The following is a 22,397-nucleotide window of genomic DNA, read 5'->3' as shown; positions in this document are numbered from 1 at the left end:
AAAAAATCTTGACAATTTGAGTGGCAATTTACTTGACTCAGTGAATATTTGTTGATGGGCTTTTTTCAGCATGTATTTTGTTATTTCCCTTAAAATTCTTGGACTTCTTCCTTTGGGAAACAATGTGATACATTAGACAGAAACGAGTTTTGGAGTCAAGCAGACTTTGGTTTGAAAACTGACTCTGCTGTTGTTGAGTGGCATATGTCTTTGGCCAAGACAGGCCGGTCTCTGGGCCTGGTTGCTCATCTATTAAATTAGGATACTATTTACTGTCAAATCACTAGGAAGGTTTATTGAGAGCATGTATGCAAAGTACCCGGCGGGGTCTGGCACAGAGACACTCACTGAATCTATGTGTCTTCTCTCCTCCCCCGTCCACCATTACACACATTTATCTGGCAGACTCCTTGCGACCCAGTAGGCTGCAGTTCACCCATTGAGTGCTGCTGCCTCTGCCCTATATGCTGGCTTCAAGTCGAGCTGAAACAGGAACTGCCCAGTGCTCAGTGAGCTCATTTTGCTGAACTTCTAGATACTCGTCCCCTCAGATTAGCAGATAGATAGTTTGTACCTTGGCTTTCTGAGACCCTGAGACCCTTAGCCTAGGAAATTCTGTATTCCCAGTTAAAATCCCTGTCCTGTGTGGTTTGGTTTATGGTCTGAGGACAGTTCAGAATATGCGCAATCATAGCTGTTGATCACCATTCTGGTACTAGGGTTGGGTTGCCCAAGAGAATATAGAATATTCATCCTATGACAGGATAGTGTATCTTTTCCGGCTGCTCATTTGGCTGGTTAGTCTCCGAATCTCCATATTATAGTCTCTTTGCTGGGAGCTGCCTATCCAGTGTCTACCATGTGCCCAGATTTGGGAGCTCATGGACCATCGCCTTTTGCCAGTGGAGAAGTGTTAGCCCTGGACTTTGGGGAATGCTCGTGGTTTTTGAGGTCCTGCATAATCCCTAGTAGTTTCCAGTAGGTATTTTGTCTATCACCTTTGTTTTTTGTCTTATTTATGCTTATTAAGTGTATGTATTAATGGCGGGTTGTTGTCTACTGCTGTTCCAGTGATGGTAGGACTTATAACCTCCCCTAGTCCAGCCTTACAGTAAGGAAAGAATAATTTTCTTACTTAATCCCTTAGTGGCTCAGAAAGCTTCATATCAAATAGGCTAGGAAAAATCCATATCACATAGATAAGATTCTAATCATTTAATAAATACTCATTGAATATCTGCTTTATGCTCTAGCTCCCTCCAAGGCTCATTGTAGTGAAACCTTACAATGAGATTTGTTGAAGATGTGGGCTGTGAGCCCAGGAGGTGATTTGGAATCCTTGGTTTTGAAAAATATATTGTTAAATGTAAGCTTGATTTTTTGTTTGTTTTGGTTGAGAGGACCTGCTGGTTTGCCTTCAAAATAAAGATGGAGAAATTTAGTTCTTTGAGCAAAACTGTCCATTTTCTGTACTTGGAAATAATGGTTTCCAGAGGCAAACGTGTTTTTGAGAGCTATAGTTCACATCATTTCTCAGAGCACAGTGGGTAGCAGCAGGGGCCGTGCTTTCCCTGAGTAACTCAGGAGCAGCCCGGGTCCATCCCTATTAGACCCGTGGCTCACATGCAGGAGTCTCAACTCTGTTGTCCAACATACAACATAGAGATTGCCTTCTGCACTCTGGATGGAGCTTCAGTTGCCCTTGTTGCCATGGAGACTGTGATTTTGAGATCTGGTTTTGCTTGCAGGAGCTGCTAAGCCGCACATCTCTTGAGACCCAGAAGCTCGACCTGATGACTGAAGTTTCTGAGCTGAAGCTCAAGCTAGTTGGCATGGAAAAGGAGCAGAGAGAGCAAGAGGAGAAGCAGAGAAAAGCAGAGGTGAGTGTGATACACCAAATTCTGGGGGGGGATCCATAGTATTCTAAACTCAGAGCAAGGGAAACTAGCCTAATGTGGACTCAGGCCATCTGGTCAACCCCAAGCCTGGCAGCCACTGGGTGCCAGAAGCATCTGTGCACTAGAGACACAATGATCTGTTAATACCAAGTTATCAGGTTTTGCTGTGGCTGCAAATTTCAGCAATGCCCAAACCACCCCATTTTGGCTCTAAGGCTTTATCCTCCCTCAAGCTGCTGACAAGGATGGAAAGGGAAGCAGTGGGGGGGAAGGATCAGACAAGATGTGAAGGGACCCAAGTTGTCCTCTGTGAGAGCCAAGGTAATGACCATGTACTGGAATGAAGTCCGCTGCCCAGTAGGGCACTGTCCCCATATAAAAGGAGTGTATTTCACGGACCCAGATGGGACTCTTAGATTATGTGTTTCTTTTCTCCTGATAGGTCATAGGAGGGAGCCCATGTAATGTTTTCCTGCATTTTTCCTGTTTTTGTTTCAGGCTCCATATCCCATTGGCCAGAGCATGCCAGACTCCTTTTTGGGATAAATATTTTGGATAAATTCTAGGCTCAGAGCTGCTTTTGTTGAAGAGAATATCCTGTTGTAACCTTAGATAACCACCTTCCATGTACTTCTACCTATAAGTCCCCATATTTGCACCTGGTGATATAAGATGTGGAAAGAAGATAGGCTTTAGGTTGAGAAGGACCTTGGTTCAATTACTGACCTAACTGCTTAATAGGTCTTTGAACTTCATTCAACAACCTAGCTGCTTAATTTCTCTGAACTTCAGTTTCTTTATCTGTACAATGGGTAACTGTGTGAAGCCCAAATCAAATCACAAAAGTTAAGTCCCTATCATAGTATCTGGCATAATGTAGGTACTTGGTTTATCTTCATACACACACACACACACACACACACACACACACACACACACGTACATGCACACACACACACACACACACACAGAGACAGAGAGACACCACACACTGATTTAGGAATCTCCAAAATCTAAAAATGGATCTTGTTCCCTTCTGTTAAGCACCACCTTTAATGTGCACTGAAACCTGCCCTGTTTCTATGTTTATTGGGTAAACACTGGTGATAGAGACACTTGTGGGCAATTCCATGCATTGCTTTTGAGAAGCTGTTCGTTGGTAAGTAGTGTTGCCAAAGGAACTCTCCATTAAACTGAAGACTGTGTCTTCTAGTGATTAAGAGTGCAGGCCCTCCAATCAGCTCTTCCAGCTGTAATGCAAGCTGAGCTACTCATTAGCTTTGAGATCTTAGGCAAGTAATGTAGCCTCTGCTTCTTCCTCTGTAAAATGGAGGGAGTAAGCTTGGGATTTCCTGGCTGGTTCTGAGGAGGGAATAAGATCATGTGTGTGTAGTCCTTAGCATAGTGCTGGACACATAGTAACAGCTAGCTTTTATCAATTACTTATATTTTGTGTCCTTAAGCATCCTGCAGATGGAAGTGTAGATTAAGATACATTGAAAAACTGCAAAGGTCACGCAGACTGAAAGCTTATCTGGGTGAAGTGTTAGTTGAATAGACTTTGCTTCTTAAATTCAAGGAAAGGAAAGAAGGAAACTGAATTTTCTCCAGGTTTAGAGGGGTTTTTTGTTGTTGTTTTGTTTTGTTATTGTTGTTTTGTTTTGTTTTGTTTTTACCACCGTTTCAAGCTGTGTGATTACATGTAAACATATGTTGAGGTTCTGGAAGCAGAATTCAGTAAACTCTGAGAAGTCTTAAAGTGGTAGAGATAACTCAAAACCACTTAAATTTTTTTTTTTTTTAAGATTTTATTTGTTTATTTGAGAGAGAGAGAATGAGAGACAAAGAGCACGAGAGGGAAGAGGGTCAGAGGGAGAAGCAGACCCCCCCGCTGAGCAGGGAGCCTGATGTGGGACTCTATCCCGGGACTCCAGGACCACGACCCGAGCCGAAGGCAGTCGCCTAACCAACTGAGCCACCCAGGCGCCCCAAAACCACTTAAATTTTTAAAAAATGACTAAAGGTGGGAGGTTATTAGGTCACACAACTTGACACATCTAGGGTTTCCAGGTGACCTCACGATGTCATTAAAATCAGCCTTAGCGTATGTCTTGGTTCTGCTTTAGCCTTATTCTCAGGAAGTCTCCCCGTGTGGTGACACAGATGGCCCCCAGCAGCTCTAGGTCCCACCAGCTGGGCAACCCCTGCAGAGAGAGAGTCTCTTTCTCAAAGGTCCAGCAGAAGCCCCAGGATTGCCTCTCATTGGGCCACTTTGGGTCCACATGCCTGATTCTGAACTGTGGGGAGCATGTGGGTGGGTGTGAGTCCTTACCAACCTGGGACAGCTGAGTTCCTTTCTGGAGAAGACAGGATGGAGGGAGAGCTCCCACTTCTGGGCCAAGTATAACGAAAGCAAGCAGTCATTTTGCTCTTTGCTTTATTTTTTCTTGTCTGAGGGATTATGTTTCAATCTGAATTTTTTGTTTTTGTTCCATTAGGCTATTCATGCCTGAGACAACATGGGCTCTGAGCCGCTGGCCTCAGTCCTGCCAGATAACAGCCCTTCCCAGTTGCTAGTACAAACATTAGGTTTCTATGTGGAGAAATTTTTTTAGGCTGTTCAACCTGTGATACTCCGTGAAGAGCCACATGACCTGAAACGCAGTTCTCCTTCTTAGAACTGAACATAATCTTTGCTGGCGTGCTCAGAGGCTTAAAACCCCGGGGGGTGCTGCTACCACCGCCCCGTTGTCATGTGCGTGGACATGTTCGAGGGGGGCACTTAGCTAAGATCACCAGAGGCTGCACTACATGAATAAGGGGAATGCTGCTTCCCAGCCTGCACTGCTCCTGGGTTTTTTCCAGTGAGTATACTTAGCCCAAGGCCTCATGGCTTGTGGTTTGGAAAGGCAGGGTCTTTCTCTTTGTTTTGTTTGTTTTCTGGGATAGCTGGATCTGAAATTTCCTCTATGTAGTTCAGGCTTTATCCTCAAATTCTGTTTTATGTTTCATGAAAATTAAAAAAGGATGCTGTTAACAAGAGCAGTGCAGGCTGCTTTTTTCTGACTCTGATTCCCCCCTAAGCTTGTATCCTACCTGTAGAAAGTTACGGAAGTGATTCTAGATGGTTGTCTAGAAACCTGAGGACTTCGAGGTGCAGGTTTCTTGCCAAATCGAGACCATCCTGGCAGCATTGCTTAGGAGTCTGTCAATGAGATGTGGGTGAAAACTGGGTTTTTTGTTTACCTTTCCTTGTGAGCCTTTTGCAGTGGTTCTGGGTCATTTCAGGAGACCCAGGCTTGGATTAATTAGGTTTACTCCTGAGAAGCAGGACTGCAGAGGAATGCTGCCATGGAAAGTAAATACCAGAATTAGGAGGATGGAACATAAAAGAGCTGGAGGCAAAGGGAAACCTCTGGGTGGCACACCGTATCACAGGCACGGCCTTCGGGAGGCATCTCCCTTCGAGAAGGGAGTCTGGTTTCCCTTAGCACTGGAGATGCAGGGGTGCTGCAGCTGGATCCCTCTGTGGTGGGATCCAAGAGGGCTACATGCAGTACCAGAGCATCCTGTAAAGAAGGGAGCAGGGATCCAGCAGGTCCTGGAAAGCAGAGTCAGCCCAGTTAATCAGAGGTATACGCAAGTATGAAGAAGAGAACCAGGAAGAGTCTTTCGGATTTCTGGCAGAAAACAGAATGTCTTACAGCACGGGTGGTGGTGTCATCCTTCTTCCTTCCTGTGGTTAGCACCTCGGAAGGGAGGGATTCTGATTTCTGAGCTGGGGCAACCAGAGGGATGGACTTGGAGCACAGAGCAGGGGCTGAGAAGGTGGTATTTGCTCCAGCAAGAGCTGACCTGAGAAAGAAAATCTTACGGTTTTTATTTTATTTATTTTGTTTTATTTACTGATTTTTATTAGCATGGGGAATACACTCCAATGATTCAAAAATTAAGGGTTCATAAAGGTATATGCAGCAAAAAGTCCCCTTCCAGGCCCCCCAAGCCCACCGTCAGGAACCACTGAGATCAGTTTGTTTGTATCCTCCCAGAGTTAAGCACGGACAAGCAAATTTATATGGAGAGATACACACACACACACACACACATTCTCTCCTTCATTTTTTGTACACATGCACACTACTCTAGACCTCCTAATTTATTTATTATTTTTTAAGATTTTATTTATTTATTTGACAGACAGAGAGCACAAGCAGGGGAAGCAGCAGGGAGAGGAAGAAGCAGACTCCCCGCTGAGCAAGGAGCCCAATGTGGGGCTCGATCCCAGGACCCTGAGATCATGACCTGAGCCGAAGGCAGATGCTTAATCGGCTGAGCCACCCAGGCACCCCTAGACCTTCTAATTTAGCACTTTGGGAGTTTATTTCATACCAAGTACATTTTTTTAAAAATGTATTTATATTTATATCTGCATATTATTTCATTATCTGACTGTACCCTAATTTGTTTGACCTACCTTCTTTTTATGGACATGTGAATGGTTTCCAAGTGTTTGTAATTACAAAGAACGCCGCTGTGCACCTGAGATTTTGACAGATATTTCCACGTTGTCCTGTGGAGCATAGAGGTTATGTACCCATCAGTGGTGTGTAAATGCCAGCCCAGTATTAAACTGAGCATGAAGAAAGAGAAAGAAAAAGAACTAAGTAAAATTGTGAGCAAGTTTAACATGTAGGAAGGGGTAGGGAAGACCATGATTATGGGAGGTGCCCAGTGGTTTCACATAGAAAAGAACCGTAAAGAAGAATTTTGATGGTTAGCGAAGCAGGAGTAATAAAGCCAGTTGAGGGTACAACACAGAGTGGCAATTAGAACCTCAGAAATGTCACCTGGACTTTATAATGCAGGACCTAAGAATGGGACACAGCTACAAAAGGGTCTGCCCTGTGGGGGAGAAACAGACCTGTTAAGAGGGGAGGTGGGCCAGCCCTGGAGAGAAAGAAGTCTAAAAAATGCTGAGCCTGAGGATGGACACCCTGGAGCATAACACATGGGTCGGGAGAGTGAGAAGGCAGTGTCCTAGAAGTGTTGGGGTGCACCACATAGTCTCCCTGAGCCGAGGAGGAAGATAGGTGCACCCTGATACAGATCCCCAGACACATGGAGGCGGGCAGGGGGCAGTGGTGGAGGGGGGCAGCTGTTTGCCTAGCTCCCAAAAATCTCCTCCAGCTAAACACTTAAGTATTGGTGAGGTTGGCTTTTGGTGCCCAAGCCCTTGCTTGTTTCTACCCAGGATGCTGGGAAACTGCTGCTCGGGCTGTATGTTGCAGCAAAGGAGAGACTAGTTTATGAGGGCGCAGCGTCGGGTGCCTTGAGAGAGAGCGGCCGTTGTGCTGTGAGTCCATGAAATCGCGGGAGAGAGAGCCGGGCATAGACACACGTGCACCGCGGGCTTTGGCAAATCAGACCTTTGAAAGTTCAGACATAACACAGAAGATGATTCAAGAATATTGACCTTAAAAATAATGTGATTTCTGACTGCAGTCTCACAAATAATACCGACGAAAGGAGAAGCTTAGAGGCACGCAGGGAGAAACTAGTTTTCAAAGGGGCTCATATAAAAGCTAGAAAGGACCAGACAGAGTGCACCTGCATGAGCAGCACCGGCAAGGGCAAGCCCCAAACAAAAGGAGGGTGCCAAGGACGGGAGAGAGACTTTTTGTTAAAGTTATGTTCTCCCGAAGAAGCTCAAAGAGAGAGTGGGCTCAATTCTCCCGATGCCTCTGGCACAAAGAACTCAGGGCAGCGGTCCCCAAACTGCTTGCTGTAAATGAATTTTAAGGTATCAGGGAAATCGGTTGAGTTGCTAGCAAACTGGAAATGAACCATTATCTGCCTGCCCTTCTCCCCCCCCCCCCCCCCCCGCAATGGCAAAGTTAACCTAGGTTCTGTGACATTTAGTCTGTTGAGGCTGGAGTTGACCCTATGATGGTTTGTGGGAGGCTAGGAGCTGAAGTAGGGATTGTGTTTGTTAAGAGCGAGTTACATCAGCTTGACCTTGCGTGTTGGGCCAGGAAGGCGTCATGTAGGATAGACAGGGTAAATGGACACTTTGAGAGGCATTGCACACACACTGCTCAGGGAGTCTTGTGGGTGAGCTGGAGGAAAATAGGATGGATGCTAAGATAGGTACCCAGGTGATAATAGCACCTAGAGACCATCTCTAGGAGGGTTTATTATAGAGGGTGATAGTCCTCTGCCCTCAGCCCTCCTGCCTATTTAACATTTTTAATATATACTGTGGAAGCTGATCTAGAAGGTCTTGAAGCTCTGATGATGTGAAGCCAAAGAAAAGTCAACTGGATCAGCTGACATTGGGATTCATAAAAACCTGCATAGACTGGAGCAATCGCTAGGTGGGCAGAAAAGGGTAAAAGAGGTCAGAAGAACCCAAGTCATGGAAAATCACTAACGGTAGGGAAAGAAACACTTCACTTGAAGACAGGAATATGCCTGTGATTTGACCAGGAAGAGGACCCTGAGGAAGAGAGGTGCCCCTCGTGGTGGAGACAGAGCTTGTCTGCCAGGAGGCAGGGGGCGGGAATGAATGGGGTGATGAAATCAGACAGCAGGTCTAGACTCTTCATTTGAGAGTCTTAATAATAGAGGGAACAAAAGAAGGAAGAGGACAGTGAAATTCTAGAAGCTTCTATAAGAGAGACAAGCAGGTCTAAAGACAAGAGCAGGGCCAGTGCACAAGGGACTAAATAAAGATTCTGGAAAAGAGTGGCCAATAAGGTGAGCATGCCGGGGAGTGCAGAGCCACTGGGCTTTTTTTGTCCACAATCAATGTCATGGGCCTTAACTGTGTCCCATGACTGTTAGGTGTTTTCCATTGCTCTCCCAGTTCCTTTCCTATGGCTCGAACACTTGGCAAAGGAGAAGTTGGGGTGGGGGGGAGGCGAACTCACATCTATCAGGTGCACCCTGTGTGGCAGGCCCCGTGCCAGGTGCTTCACCTAGGGCTCACTTGATTAACCCCTCACGGTAACCCTCTGAGAGAGACTCTCGTTTTCACAGAAGTGAAAACGAGTCTGCACGAGTCTTCAGCCTGCACACTCGCCTGCGTCATGCCGGTGCTCACCGTGGCCTAGCCGCCCAGAACAGGCTGACCTCCCTCTTTGGGGAGGTAAAGGCTCATCATTACCGTGAGGGATTGCTTTTGGCTCCATCCTTGATTAACCTGCCATCCTTCCTTCTGCCCCAGGGCTCTTGGTTAGAGGGTTAGATGTAAAATTTTTTAAAAAATTACCTCCATGCTAATGAATCGCCAGGTGGATCTCCCCCCTCCTTAGTATTGCTTTTATCCACACCTACCTTTCCTCTTCTCATGCCTCATAGTGACCATTCTAAATCTGTGCCCCCTGTTTCACTGCTGTGTCCTTTGAGAAAGCAACCTTGCCTGCTTTACAGAGATCAAGGCCATTGGGAAGATCTCCTTCACCTTGCTGTTGCTTGTCTAAAGACTGCCTGGACCCTCAGTGTTCCCTTTGTGCTTAGCAAATACCCAACCTGGGCTGCTAATTCCAGCGCCTTTCCTCCCTCTTAATTCCTCCTGTCCAGCTTCTTGGTCCTCAAAGTAGTCTTGGAACCTACCTGCTAAGTGGTTAAAGTACCAAAAGACTTTGAGACTTCTCAGAAGAAAAAGCATGAACAAACTGAGTGTAGACCACCTTTCCCCATTGACCCCCTCCCAGTGGTGGCCAAGTCCATGGGCAGTAGAGACAGAGCTGGCCTCTGATGCCTAGTGGCTCAGGCTAGTCAGGCGGGAATCCTCTAGCTTTCTCAGGCATATGTCCTAAGTCAGCAAGGGGTCTGGAAGCCAGTGGCACACGGAGAACAGGCCAAGTCAGAGCCCAGTGTCTGCACTGGGACTGTGGATAAGAACGCAGAGGGCAGGTGTGGCCCCAGCCCATTGGTGCCTGGCCCATCAGGGTGCAGGGACCAGTAACTGTGGGGCTGGGTGGAGGTCTGAGCTCCAGGGCACTGAGGCCCATAAGGGTCACCTTGATTTCTCAGCCCAGTCTCTGGTCTTGGTAGGAAGGTGCCTTGTTAGACAGATGGTCCTGGGGGAAGACAACCGGAGCTGTGTGTGGGCCAGTTCAGGGGGGCTGGCTCACAGGGAGAGTGGCTGCGAGGCCAGGGGCCTGCTTCTGCCGGCCAGGACTGCAGCGCAGCCCTCCGTCCAAATGGCACCAGCAGAGAGGAGAGCAGGTGCGTCAGCTCGGTGCCCTCAGCCCCGAACTGCCACTCACACCCCGTTTCCCGTCTACACTGGAGAAGGGGATTTACAAAACAAGATATGGGTGGGAGTTGTTCTTCTTAGGCACCATTGTCATTGGTGAGGATGGACAATTTCCTTCTAGCACACCTGGGCGGTTCCCATGGTGCCCGCGGCAGACCCCAGTACCAGACGTCGGTACTTAGAGTATCAATTAAGGGGGGCGGGGAGACCTAAGCAGTTTCATTGGCTGCCACCCCATCCACCCAGGTCTCTGCTCTGTTGCCAAGTGTTTCCTTAAGTCCACATCCCCATGCCAGAGGCAGCTCATAGCTTCCCACAACCTCTCAGGGTTCTTGCTGCCAGGAGTGGGACCGTCATCTACCACGTTACCCAGGCTCATGGCTCGCTCTCTCCTTTACTCCCACCCCTGGGCAAGGAGTCCGGCATGTGCCTGCTTGACATCACGTAGACTCATGCCATCCCTTCCTCTTGACCCCAGCAGAACTAGGCCCTCTACTTCCTGGAAGCCCTGTGTTTTCTGGGTGGTGGCCCTTTCAGCCTGTCGTGATGACTTGTGTGTCTCTCCCCACTCACCTGTGAGCACCTGGTTACTGTGGCCGTGGGTATCTGCACGGTGCCTAAGCATCTATGGGGCAGAAAAGGGAGAGCCCAGTAGAGCTGCTAGCAAGTGCAATTCACAGTTGAGTAGCTATGAAGTCCGGGGATTGCAGTTATTTTTCAAAATTGCCATAAAAGGCCAAAATGTTCTTGAGGCTACAAAGGAGTCTGGTCTGGAGTGGGAGGTGAAGGAGTAAGGTTTGGTATAGGGTGTGAGGGAGAGTTTAGGTGGCCGTGTTGGCATCATAAGTGTGGTGTGTGCTTGTGGGGGTGGGGCTGGCACCTGTAGCGTGTGTGAGAGGGGACGGGTCTGCATGCATGCCTGTCTCTGCTGTGGCCAGGCCCTGTGCCTCAGTGTTGGCGCGCAAGTGTGGCCCCCCAGTGGGGCACTATGGAGCTGCTGGGGGGTTGTTCAAGCTGCAAGACAGCCCCGTTGATGGGACAGGTCTCAGGAAAAATGCCATGTCTTTTGGTTCCTGTGCAGAAAGTGGGTGGTCACCCCTGGGGGCCACCTGCTGCTCGCCCTCTGCATGCTTCCTTCTTTCTGGGTCGCTCTGGTGAGGAGCTTTGTGTCTGAGAGCTGACTGACCCTGAGTGCTTTCTCTCCTTTCTCTTCCTTCCTACAGTCAGTTCTGAATGTGATCAGTGAGCTGCAGGAGCAGATGTGTAGGCTGCAGCTGGACATCCACAGGCAGATCCAAGAGCGCCTCTTACTCAGTAGGGGCCACCCAGAGGAGGTGGCGCCCGGTGACGGTGCTGCCGGTGACGGCGCGGCCCAGCCCCCGCCCTGCAGCCAGGATTGTGCCTGTTGGGAGGGGTCACCTGTAGGAACCACACTTAAGTATATCAGAGCATGTGTGGGGGGGCATTTCACGGATGGAGGGGCTGGGGTTTCTCCTAACCACAAGTGCGTGCAGTGGCTTAACATGGCTTTGTTGTTACCTCTGGGCTGAGCTCTGTGACCCTCACTGAGCAGGGTCTGAGCAGGTGAGGCCAACCCTCGGACAGGTGGTGGCACTCGTCTTCCTTGGCTGGGAATGAGGTGTGTCAGGTGCCCCGAGGGATGTGGCATTCGTGCAAAGGGAAACCTCCAGAGTCCCCTTCCCAGGTGTGATTCAGATACCAATTCTCCTCCTGGGCTGGGAGATTGATTAAAGTTCCAATTTTTTAAAGATTTTATTTATTTGAGAGTGTGAGAGAGAGAGAGCACAAGCAGGGCTTGGGTGGGGGGAGAGTCAGAGGGAGAAGCAGGTCCCCTGCTGAGCAGGGAGCCCGATACAGGGCTCGATCCCAGGACCCTGGGATCATGACTTGAGCTGAAGGCAAACGCTTAACCGACTAAGCCACCCAGGCACCCCAGGATTTTTTTTTTAAGAAAATATAGCATCATGAAAGAATCCTTTCAAGTTTATTTTTAAAGAAGTTGATCCGCAGTGAGAAAATAGAACACAAGTTTCCATTTGCTATGACAGTGAGGTCATGATCTGAATGTCTAGGAAAAATTTCCCACTTAATCACATTAGAGGGATTTCACAACCTCTGGGCCCTCTGGGGTGTATCTGACTGATGTCCTGGACTTGGCCCCTCACACTGGTGAGACTGGGTCCCGTGTACCCTGGCTGGGCCTGGTGATGGAAGCTGCATGGAGATCACCTGTGCCCCCAAGGCCTGCTGTCGAAGAGGACTTGAAAGCCTGAGGGAAGGTCAAGGTCACAGTAGCCATGAGTACTGCAGAGGGTCTGCCTCGGCTCTGTGGGAAGTTACCACAATCCATACTCAACTGTGGAACATGTGGAAACTCTACCCAGACTCAGGCATTAGGGGAGGAGCTTGGGGGCAGGGGGATTGAGGTTGGGGGAAGATTTCCTCCTACATTAAATAAAATGATAAGAGGGAAAAAAAATGAGAGTCCAGATGTAAGTGTGCATTTGGATAGGGAAGTGCTGAGAATGTTCTGGGCCTGCCCCATGTTGAGTGGGTCACCCCAGAAAGATGTCTAAAAGAGGCTAAAATTTGCACTAGTGTTTATAGCCGCTGATGGGCAGCAGACAACCTAGAAAGAGGAGGATGTGCCGAAGAGGTCACCAGAGCCTGGCCGCATCGTGCTCTGTGTCGCCTGGAGGCGGCCTCTCAGGCAGGGCCAGAAATGTGCTCCCCAAACCATCCTGGATCAGCTGCAAGTCCCACCAGGCCTTGAAGTCTAATGCTGCAGGTCATGGGTGCAATGATTTTAGCTTGGAAGACATTTTTTTAAAAGGGCATCAACAAATGTTTTCCTTAGCTATAAGAAAATCTTGATGAATTACCCTACAAAATTCAAGGGTAAGCAGTGTAACTTTTAGGCGGATGGTCTCAGCTCTAGGCCAAATGCTGACCTGAGTTTCACATGTTCGTTCACCAGGAAGTCATGCATACTTACTGTGTGTCAGGAAGGAGCCACACAGACTTGGAGTTAGCCAGCTCCTCAAGGGGTTCACGGCATCGGGGGAGAACCAGCCCTTAGCAAGCCTACCAGTAAATGTCTGAGTGCAAATGATGTAGGAGAGTTCCAGGGTGCCCCGTGGGAGTGTAGCCAGAGGGCCTGATGAAGTGTGGAGGCCTGAAGGATCGGCGGGGATTAACCCAGCAGACAGCTCCAGACAAGAGGGAGCCGTGTGTATGAAGGCCCACGTCGAAAGGGGAACTAAAAAGTAGCCAGCGTGGCTGGTGCGTCACCGGGGGGAGGGTAATATCAAGGGCAGGCAGGGTGCTGGGTCAGGCGGGCAGTGCTGGCGAGAGCTTATGAGTTTTGGGCGCCTGGGTGGCTCAGTTGATTAAGCAACTGCCTTCGGCTCAGGTCATGATCCTGGAGTCCCTGGATCAAGTCCCGCATCGGGCTCCCTGCTCAGCAGGGAGTCTGCTTCTCCCTCTGACCCTCCCCCCTTTCATGTGTTCTCTCTCATTCTCTCTCTCTCAAATAAATAAATAAAATCTTTAAAAAAAAAAAAAAAAAAGAGCTTATGAGTTTTGAGGAGCAGGGGAATGCCAGGATCAGAGGTGTGCTTTCATCGTATTGTTCCCCTGGGTGCTATGGGGGTCAGGGGCTCCAAGAAGGACAAGATGACAGAGGAGCAGGCCCTGGAGAGACTGCCTGGGCTGTGGACAAGAGCTGCTAGGTCAGAGTTGGGGAGAAAGGAGAGATTCCTTTCCCTGGAGGTAGAATTAGCAAGGCTTGGGGATGCATTAATCAGTGAGGGAGAGCAAGGTGCCAAGAATGGGCCCCAGGTTTCTGGCACAGGCGGGTAGGTGTATGGAGATGCTGTTTAGTGGCACGGGAATGTCTACAAGGGGGAATTAAGTGTTCCATCTGGGCCACAACCGTCGTGAGATGCCTGCATGGAGGTGTTAAGTAGGGAGTCTCTGGAAATCTGGAGTTCAGAAAGTCTGGAAGTGATGACTTTCAGGCTAACTTTTCTGATAGGAACCAGTCAGCAGGACCAATTGTCCATTAAAGGAGCCTTGGTTTGGGACAAGGGTGCTTAGCGGTGTCATCTTTGCTAAAGGGGTAGTTTAGAGAGCAAGGGCCCTGTAGTCAGAAGAAACAGACCTGATTCACCACGGGCAAGTTGTTCAATGATCCCTTCCTCATTCAGCAACCTTCAGTTGCTCCCTACTGGCCAAAGAATGGCATCCAAGCTCCTTATAGCCTCATGCAGAGCCTTCCCAGTAGGGCCTCACCTTATCTCTCTGGCCTCACTTCCCACTGCATGCCACCCGTCCTCTGCCCCAGTCCAACAGCCCATCTCCCTTTCTGCCTCCTGCATCTGCCCTCTGCTGGGATGCCTTCTCCCTCCCTCCTTTCTTCAAGTGGACCCACTCCCCTGCCCTGGAACGCTCAGACTGGCTCTATATTTGGCATTTGGCCTCTTAGTGTTTTCTGTCCTGTTGGTTATCCCTTCTTCTCTGGAGCCTTCCAGGGTCACACGCCCCCCTTCCAGGTTCCTCGACCTCCCAGCACAGAGAGATGCTCCCACCTAGCCTGCTTCCTGCTACTTTGTGCAAAGCTGCCTCATTTTTGCATCTTTGTTGCTCTCGCTCACACATCCTACCTGTCCTGGCCCCCACACACTTGTGCATGATCTGGGCGCACCCTGCAGAGGACATGGATGTCAGAAAGGGGCAGGCAGAGCAGGTTCTAAAAATAAGAACGTTTTCTCTTCCTGTGCCTGAAACTCCCTGGCTTCTGTTTTCTAATGGCCCAAACAGCTTTTCCTGAAACAGGACCATGGTTCAAGATTCGAGCTGCAGTGCGGAGCATGACGCAGGTGCTCCTGCCCTTGGCATCCTCTGCATGAACCTAACCAGGGTTGTAGGTCCAGGGACCGTCGTGCTCTGTCACCATCAGAACTGTTTTTCTCCCTCATCCTTCTAGGAGTTACTGCAAGAGCTCAAGCACCTCAAAATCAAGGTGGAAGAGTTGGAGAATGAACGGAATCAGTATGAGTGGAAGCTGAAGGCCACTAAGGTACGAGGTGGTTCTGATGCTTTCGGAGAGTCACTGAGGTCCACTGGGGAGGGTCTGTGTTCAAGCTCGGGGTTTGCCGAAGCCTGAGCTGGAAACACGCAGATTGACCCTACTGTGCGCACACAGACAGCTTTGATCCAGAAGGCTCTTCTCATAGGGAGAGCCCCCTGGGATTAGGCGCTGCTGGAGTAGCTGAGTCTCCTTCCTCTTGCTGTGCTCCATAGCCCCCCTAGGCTGACGTGGGACCAGGAAGGGGCTGTGAGCAAGTGAGAAGTCTTAAGGCAGATGAACGCCAATGTTATACTGGCTGCATCATTTTAAAAGTAGCAGTCCCCTTAACACTGTTTTTAAATAATGTTTTTAAAGGAGACATGCTTTATTTTTAGCCTTGAATGCGTATTTTATATATATATAAATATACTTTAACTCTTGTTTTAACTGAGTCATGTTTCTATTGAACTGGGGAGCCAGGCTGCCCTGGGGGGTGGGGGGAAGAAACAGCCCTGGAGAAGCATTCCTGGGCGAGGGAGCCTCTGAACGCACATCTAGTATTTCACTAAGGTCTCTGCAGCGCCACCCAGAGGTGTTACCAGATTTTCATGTTTACTTCTTACTAGAGTTTTAAAAAATCCTTAAGAATTTTCTTCACTTCTAGTTTGTAATTTTATTTTTTTCTGTAAGTTAACTTTTAATGACCATAAAAACAGTACTCATTTTAGGGGATTTTTAAGTCATAAAAAATGAATAAAGATCACTTCTTCCTCCCCCCCCCCCCCCCCCCCCCCGCCCCAGGAGCTACCATTTTTAGTATTTCCTTCTAGGAATTTCTCTTTGTGTCATGCTATTAAAATTCTGAACACGATACTGAGATGTCTGCATAACCTGTTGTACAGAATGATTTTCTTCACCATTGTATGGATGAGGAAGCTGAGGCACAGAGCAGCTGAGTAACTTTCCCAAGATCTTACCAAGTCAGCACCAAACCCACTTATCTACAGCCCTGTTTTTATCTAAGGGTATCCTCGTATGTACGGTGCTTCCATTACTGTTCCAGGAGCAGTGATTTTCTCAAAGAGCTCAGAACTTTCCATCACAGGGTTCCACTCAAGCGAGTCCTGTCTCCGGGAAGCCTCCAAAGTTGTACACACTGCCCATTAGGAAACCAAATAACTCTTCTTAGATCGCCAAAGCTCTTTGCCTTGACATATAGACCTTTGAGATACGACAGGTTATTTAGTAACTCCCAGGTGTGGGGCACCTTCCGCGTGCCGGAATGCATCAAGCCTTTACCCGCTTTTTCTCGTTTTATCAATAAAATAAGCTAGTGAGGTCTATGAGTTTACTATCCTCATTTTAGTGGTAAGAAGACCGAGGCTCAGAGTGGCCATGATGAGGTTCCAATCTGGATCTGTGTCATTCCAAAAACCATGCTCTTTTCCCTATAAAATCCTGATTCCCTATGGTAAAAACCTGTACTGTTCTTGAAAGTTCTCTTCAGTTATCTGTGTAAAGCTTGTCAGTCCCTGCAGGCCATTCATTTTCCAGTGCAGCAGCAGCAGGGCGTGCTCCCTGGGCTTAACGAGGCCGAGGATTTGCAGAGAGCTGGGGCGCCCCTCTGCCTGGCGCCAGTTTGCATGCCTTTGCCTTGGATCTCTTGCCACACAGCTGTGGCCTCAGCGGCCATGGCAGGAGCATCCTTTGCCCTCGTAGTCAGGTAGAGAGCCTGTGGGCTGTTGTGGACTAGACTCCCCAGCTATGGGGACACCTGTCATTTCTGGCCCATTCTGTGGAAATTGACACATGGGAGGTTGGGCCCAGGCACTTAATCTGTAGGGTTTTAAGTGATGACCTCCCCCAGAGGCAGGCCTCTGAGAGAAGAGACCTCCTTGTGCCAGGTGCTGGGCTCTGCTTCCGTGGGCCCACATCACTGACGTCCACCCTGGGTCCCGCAGACAAGCACTGGGCATCTGGACATCCAGATTCCTAACAGAGACCAGCTCTCACTCTGCAAAGAAAGAGGAAAATGGTTGTGGGAGGTACAAGAAGGATTAGGAAACTGTCTTCTAAGAATAGTATGGTCCTTGTAGGAATGAGAGGAGTTTGGGACTGCAGGTCTCAAGGCTGAGGTTTTCAGAAGCCACTGACCCCGTTATTGGTCAGCCATGGGCAGCGAGGCCCTCAGTGAGCTGTGGAAAGCTGCCGCGTGGCTGTGGGTCTCAGAAAGCCGTTTGACGAAGCGGGGCTTGGCTCCCTGGCCTCTGTGGGTCAGTACCACCGAGCAGAGGGGCAGTGCTCCATAGGACACTTTGGAGTAAGGAGATCCTACCTCCTTGTTCTTTACATGGTCATCTCTTTCCCATTTGGGGGATATCGGGGAAGGTTTATTCAGGGACCGTGAAGTGGGCTCAGGGAGCCCCTGCCCCCTAATAGTGGCCCCCATGTGTGCTAGTAACTCCGAAGCATGCAGGCCACAGTGGGTAGCAGCCGGCTTCGGAGCAGGTGGGGTTTGCATCCTGGGCACTGGTCCTGGTGTCTCCCCAGAAGCAACATGCAGGGATATTGCTTCTTCCTGAGGAGTGAGTGAGGTTTGATACAAGAAATCAGCGAGCACAGGGGCAGAGTGGGCGCTCCGTCAGAGTGTCTTGAAACCGAACGCAAGGCCTGTTGGGCAGAGGGGCCACCAACAGGCTCAACAGGCTCAGGGCTCGTCTGGTTACTTGAAATTGTTCGAGGTTAACTCCGGCCTATGTAGGGAAGGACGGCCCACTGCGTAACCTTGAGGCATGATGGGGGATGTGGCTGGGCTCCCCCACAGGAAGGGATGGCCAGAGGACAGGGTTCTGCTGTGTGTTGACAGGCTCCAGAGTTAGTCCTCACCCCCTTTCTTTGGTTGGATACTCAGAGAACTAGCTGGTTATCCACAAGGAAAGGAATACGATGAGAGGAGCCACAGTATCTCCTTGATTGAGCATCTAGTGTCTACCAAGCATTAGGCTAAGTTGTCCGTGACCATTATCTTACTTAATCCTTACCACAGCCCTATGAGGTAAATGCTATTTTCCCCGTTTCATAGATGAGGCAAGACTCGGAAAGGTTAACTTGCCTAAGATCACCCAACCAGGAAATGAGAGAATCCAAGTTTGGCTCCAAAGCTATTGTGCCCCGTGGGATGGGACCAACACAGTTCTGATCTTCTCATGAGTATGGGAAGGCGTGGACAATCACACCTACTGTTATGTGTGAAATTTAACCTGCTCTGCTTAGTAGAGATGTGGGAACCACCCACTACAACGGTCCATGTACGTCTGTGTATGAATGTATGTATGCGGGTTTGTGGCTGTACTTACATGCTTTATTTGCACCAGTGTATCTGCTCAGCACACCTGAATGTCTGTATGTGTGGGCCTGAGGGTGAGCATGCGCCATGCCTGGAGGCTGGGCAGGGGCCCTGCCTATGCATGACAGGTGGGATAGTACTTGCAGGAGGAACTCTTGGCTTACTCTTTGTCTACCAGTAGTGGTTTGATTTCCACTATCCTTCCTGTACGGGCTGGGAAAATGAAAGATGTGTGCACTTGTCACAGTGGTGTACATACATGCTATTGAATGAATCTCTCGGGAGAAGGAAGACCACAGCCAGAAAGAGAATATCCATCAGCAGCCCTCCCATTGCACACCATCCCAGCTTGTCAGGTCTCCAGGGTGATTGGGCCTCAGAGGGCAGGGAAGGGAAAGAGCCTGGTCAGGTAGGAGGATGCAGGTGACCAGCCTGAGCTGTGGGCAGGGCCAGATTGACCAGGAAGAATGAGTGCCTTGGGCAGAGCTCCCTGTTGTGGGGAGGGCAGTAAGCGCCTCCCACTGCCCATCCCTGACACCTCTGCTCCTGACTTCCCGCAGGTTCTAGGACCCATTGGTCCTGGGCTGTGAATGACTTGAGGTACTCCATCACAGTCTGGTAGTCCCTCTGAGCTCCCGGGGATCTCTGTTGCTCTTTCAGGCTGAGGTCGCCCAGCTGCAAGAGCAGGTGGCCCTGAAGGATGCAGAAATTGAGCGTCTGCACAGCCAGCTCTCCCGGACTGCGGCCCTCCACAGTGACCATGCAGAGAAAGGTAACCAGCTAGGCTGTGATAGGATGTGCTTGCCCCTGGGCCCCAAGCATGTGTGTCCATGAGTGCGTATGTGTATGCCTGTGTGGGTAGGCATGCTGATGTGCGCGTGTGTCCTGTGTGTGTGTAAACATGTCCTAGTGAACAGATGCACATGGGTGTGTGTGCGCATGCGTGTGCATGAACGGGCCTATAAAGCACAGCTCTGTTGTAGACTCATTGCCATCAACTTTTCACGTGTAGTCTGGTCACTGAGCTTTGTGCAGCTACCTCTGGAGCTCTTCTTTCACTTGGTTGAAAGGACTTGTTTTGTGTCATCCCCAAGGCTAGAGAAGGAAATTAGTGGCCCATATGTTCATCCCTCCCCCAGCCTTCCTCAGTGTCTTCCGAAGCCTTTGAGCGTGTCCCCTACCTGCCAAGGCTCAAGGTGGAGCCTGTGGCCCCCTAAGATAGCCTAGCCTCTCTGTGGTGCTTAACCTGCACAGAATGCTTGCTGTGCCCTGACTCTAGGCCAGGCAGCCTTCCCCTGCCACCCTATGCTTCTCTATAGTCCAGGCCTTCTAGTCCATCATCAGATAACTCTTGGAGCTGGTCCTTTGAATATTTGCTGCTCAAGTTGGGTTCTGCCCAAAGCACTGAGGTTTGCCAGTCTTCACATGGAGCTTACCACCCTCCTCCCACAAATGGGAGAGCTGCAGAGCTGATCTTGAGCTGCCAAGAGCCTAAGATAGTGAGCAGGCACTCTGTACTTTGCTCTGAAAACGAATCCCTATGCCTATTTACATAAAGTCCATAAATTTACTCTTCCTATTCTTGTTGTAAGTGGGATGCCTGTACTTTGGTTCCTTTGTCTCCTGTGCTTTGCTTGCAGTAATCAGTTTAGGAATGGGGATAGGTCCTTGTTTTGAAACTCCAGCTATGTGGCAATCCCTAGGCCTAAATATTTAGAATGACCTCCAGCTCCTTTAGGCACTGGCCTTTGGCCCTGCAGATCAGTTGGGGAAGAAATCAAGAGTCCCTGTTTGGCCCAGAGTGAGAGCAGGCCATGGGTTGTCCACCACAGATGGACACAGGTACCTTGGCCCACAGGGAAATTCTATACGTTTATGAAATAAGATAGTTTTCCTTAACTGTAGAGTTTGTTTTAATATATTTATAGATGTGTCTAAACATTTGTTAGTCAGTTCTGACTATACCCTTTTAAATTAAGCCAAGTACCCAGCTCTTTTACATAATCATTCTTTTCTCATCTTCATTCAGCTGTAGACTTTTTTTTTTCTTATTTTAAATTCACCTTTGCTACAATCCATGGGACTGTATTTCTCCAAAACTAGTTGGCAGCCCAGGTGCATGCCCACTCAAGTATTATCAGTGATAAATGTCTGTATTCTTCAGAGATGTTGATTTTGAAAGATTTTGGGGTTCTTCTGTGTCACCTTTGAGTAAATGGTATTTTGATTTTTCCCCACTAATGTCTATAAAGAGAAGATAAAATACTAAGCTCATTCATTCGTGATGGCTGGACATCATCACAGGCTCTTAAGTAAAAGAGCCTGTGTGCGATTTATTCACAAGGAAAGTGTCAGCAGCTTAGCATGTGGGGATGGCTATCTGTGTTTACATAATTCTTCCTATACCTAAATTCTTTTAGACCAAGAAATTCAACGTCTGAAAATGGGGATGGAAACTTTGCTTGTTTCCAATGAGGATAAGGTAAGGGCAGCCCTGTTCTTCCTCTGCTGACATCTCCGGCTGTTCGGTCCCTACTGGTCTCTGATATTCTGGGCAGGGCCATGCCCAACAGGCCACTGACCCAGGGCTGTGTCAGGAGAATGGCTTCTGCCTCTTAGAGACTGAGCCTCAGCCACCTGTTTTTGGCCTTGATGCCTGGGAACTTTGCCTAAGTGAAATCTCCCAGAGGCAGATTAAAGTCGTACCTGTTCGTGCGGCTGTGGGGAAAAGAAATACCACCGCGGTTATTGCCAACATCATAACTGCTGTTTAGACTCCTGGCAAAACTTGTCAACAGCGCACCAGTCTCCTATGTGCACAGTCTGGTGGTGGACTCATCACGGAGACACTAGGCAGCATGTGATGTGCTTAACCTCCTGCCTTCTGTCCTTCACATCTGATTCCTGCATAATCCTAGAGTAGCCTCCTCTTTAACTAGAGAGCACCTACCTGGGACAAACATCAGCTCTGAGGATCACAGCCCTGCATCTTATAGATGAGACGGAGATTCAGTGTACTTGAGGGGTTTTGTCCAAGGTCAGGTAACAGTAGGTATTGGAGCCAGGGTTCACCCCCTAGGCTGTCTAATGCCAAAACCTGTGTGGCCTCCTAAGCCCCCAGACCTTGGCTGAAAGAAATGATCTCCTCTGAGAATTCTGTCTGTCTTGAAAGGAATCTCAGACTCTCCAGGAACAGGTGAGGGTACTGGATACACACGCCAGCTTTATTTTAATCTTTCTTTGTGTGTAACTCCAGAGGACAATAGTTGAACCGGGAGACAGATTTCTAAGGCTACCTCAGGAGGGTAGGGAGATAGTGAGCTTCCTGATCCAGAAATGTGTTCCTTAGGTTCCATGTAGCATCTCTTCTCAGTGTGCCCAGAACATAGTGTGGGCCCCACATGAAATCCTTGGAAGAGCCAGCAGTGGTGTTCACGTATAGTGTGTTCTCACACTGTGACAGGACCGTCGGATAGAGGAGCTCACAGGGCTGCTAAACCAGTACCGACGGGTGAAGGAGATGATGATGGCAACTCAAGGTGAGGGCAAGGAGCGTTCTGCCGTTTTCTCCCAGAGGTATTCCATTGACTGCATTAAACCCAGGGGCATTTCACCAGAAGGTTCTTCATCTTCATTTGGAGAAGATCCTCTGCTGGAGAATGGAGCTGGTTAGACTGTCCTGGAGGGAGGGAAATTGGTAGCTGTTGATTTCTAGAAACTATGTCTGATGATAGTCCCGAGCTCCCAGGACTAAGCAGATCATCAAGAAAATAAAGCCATCCGTGTGAGCTTTTGGGA

The 22,397-nt window shown here is 49.0% G+C and overlaps 1 protein-coding gene across 6 annotated transcripts in view; it reads left to right on the top strand.

Moving 5' to 3' along the window:
- Nucleotides 1-22,397, top strand: part of PPFIBP2 (PPFIB scaffold protein 2) — a 160,909-nt gene that overhangs the window by 97,504 nt on the left and 41,008 nt on the right. For all 6 annotated transcript variants that reach the window (XM_078058441.1, XM_078058439.1, XM_078058440.1 and 3 more), the window contains 5 exons: nucleotides 1,749-1,880; nucleotides 15,170-15,262; nucleotides 19,260-19,371; nucleotides 21,020-21,081; nucleotides 22,063-22,138. In XM_078058441.1, coding sequence (XP_077914567.1) covers nucleotides 1,749-1,880; nucleotides 15,170-15,262; nucleotides 19,260-19,371; nucleotides 21,020-21,081; nucleotides 22,063-22,138 — 475 coding nt within the window. The remainder of the gene's footprint in view (nucleotides 1-1,748; nucleotides 1,881-15,169; nucleotides 15,263-19,259; nucleotides 19,372-21,019; nucleotides 21,082-22,062; nucleotides 22,139-22,397) is intronic.

The sequence above is a fragment of the Halichoerus grypus genome, chromosome 11 (genome assembly GCF_964656455.1).
Source record: "Halichoerus grypus chromosome 11, mHalGry1.hap1.1, whole genome shotgun sequence".
NCBI lineage: Eukaryota > Metazoa > Chordata > Mammalia > Carnivora > Phocidae > Halichoerus > Halichoerus grypus.
The sequence above is the reverse complement of the archived record's forward strand: the minus strand, read 5'-3'. Positions and strand labels throughout refer to the sequence as shown.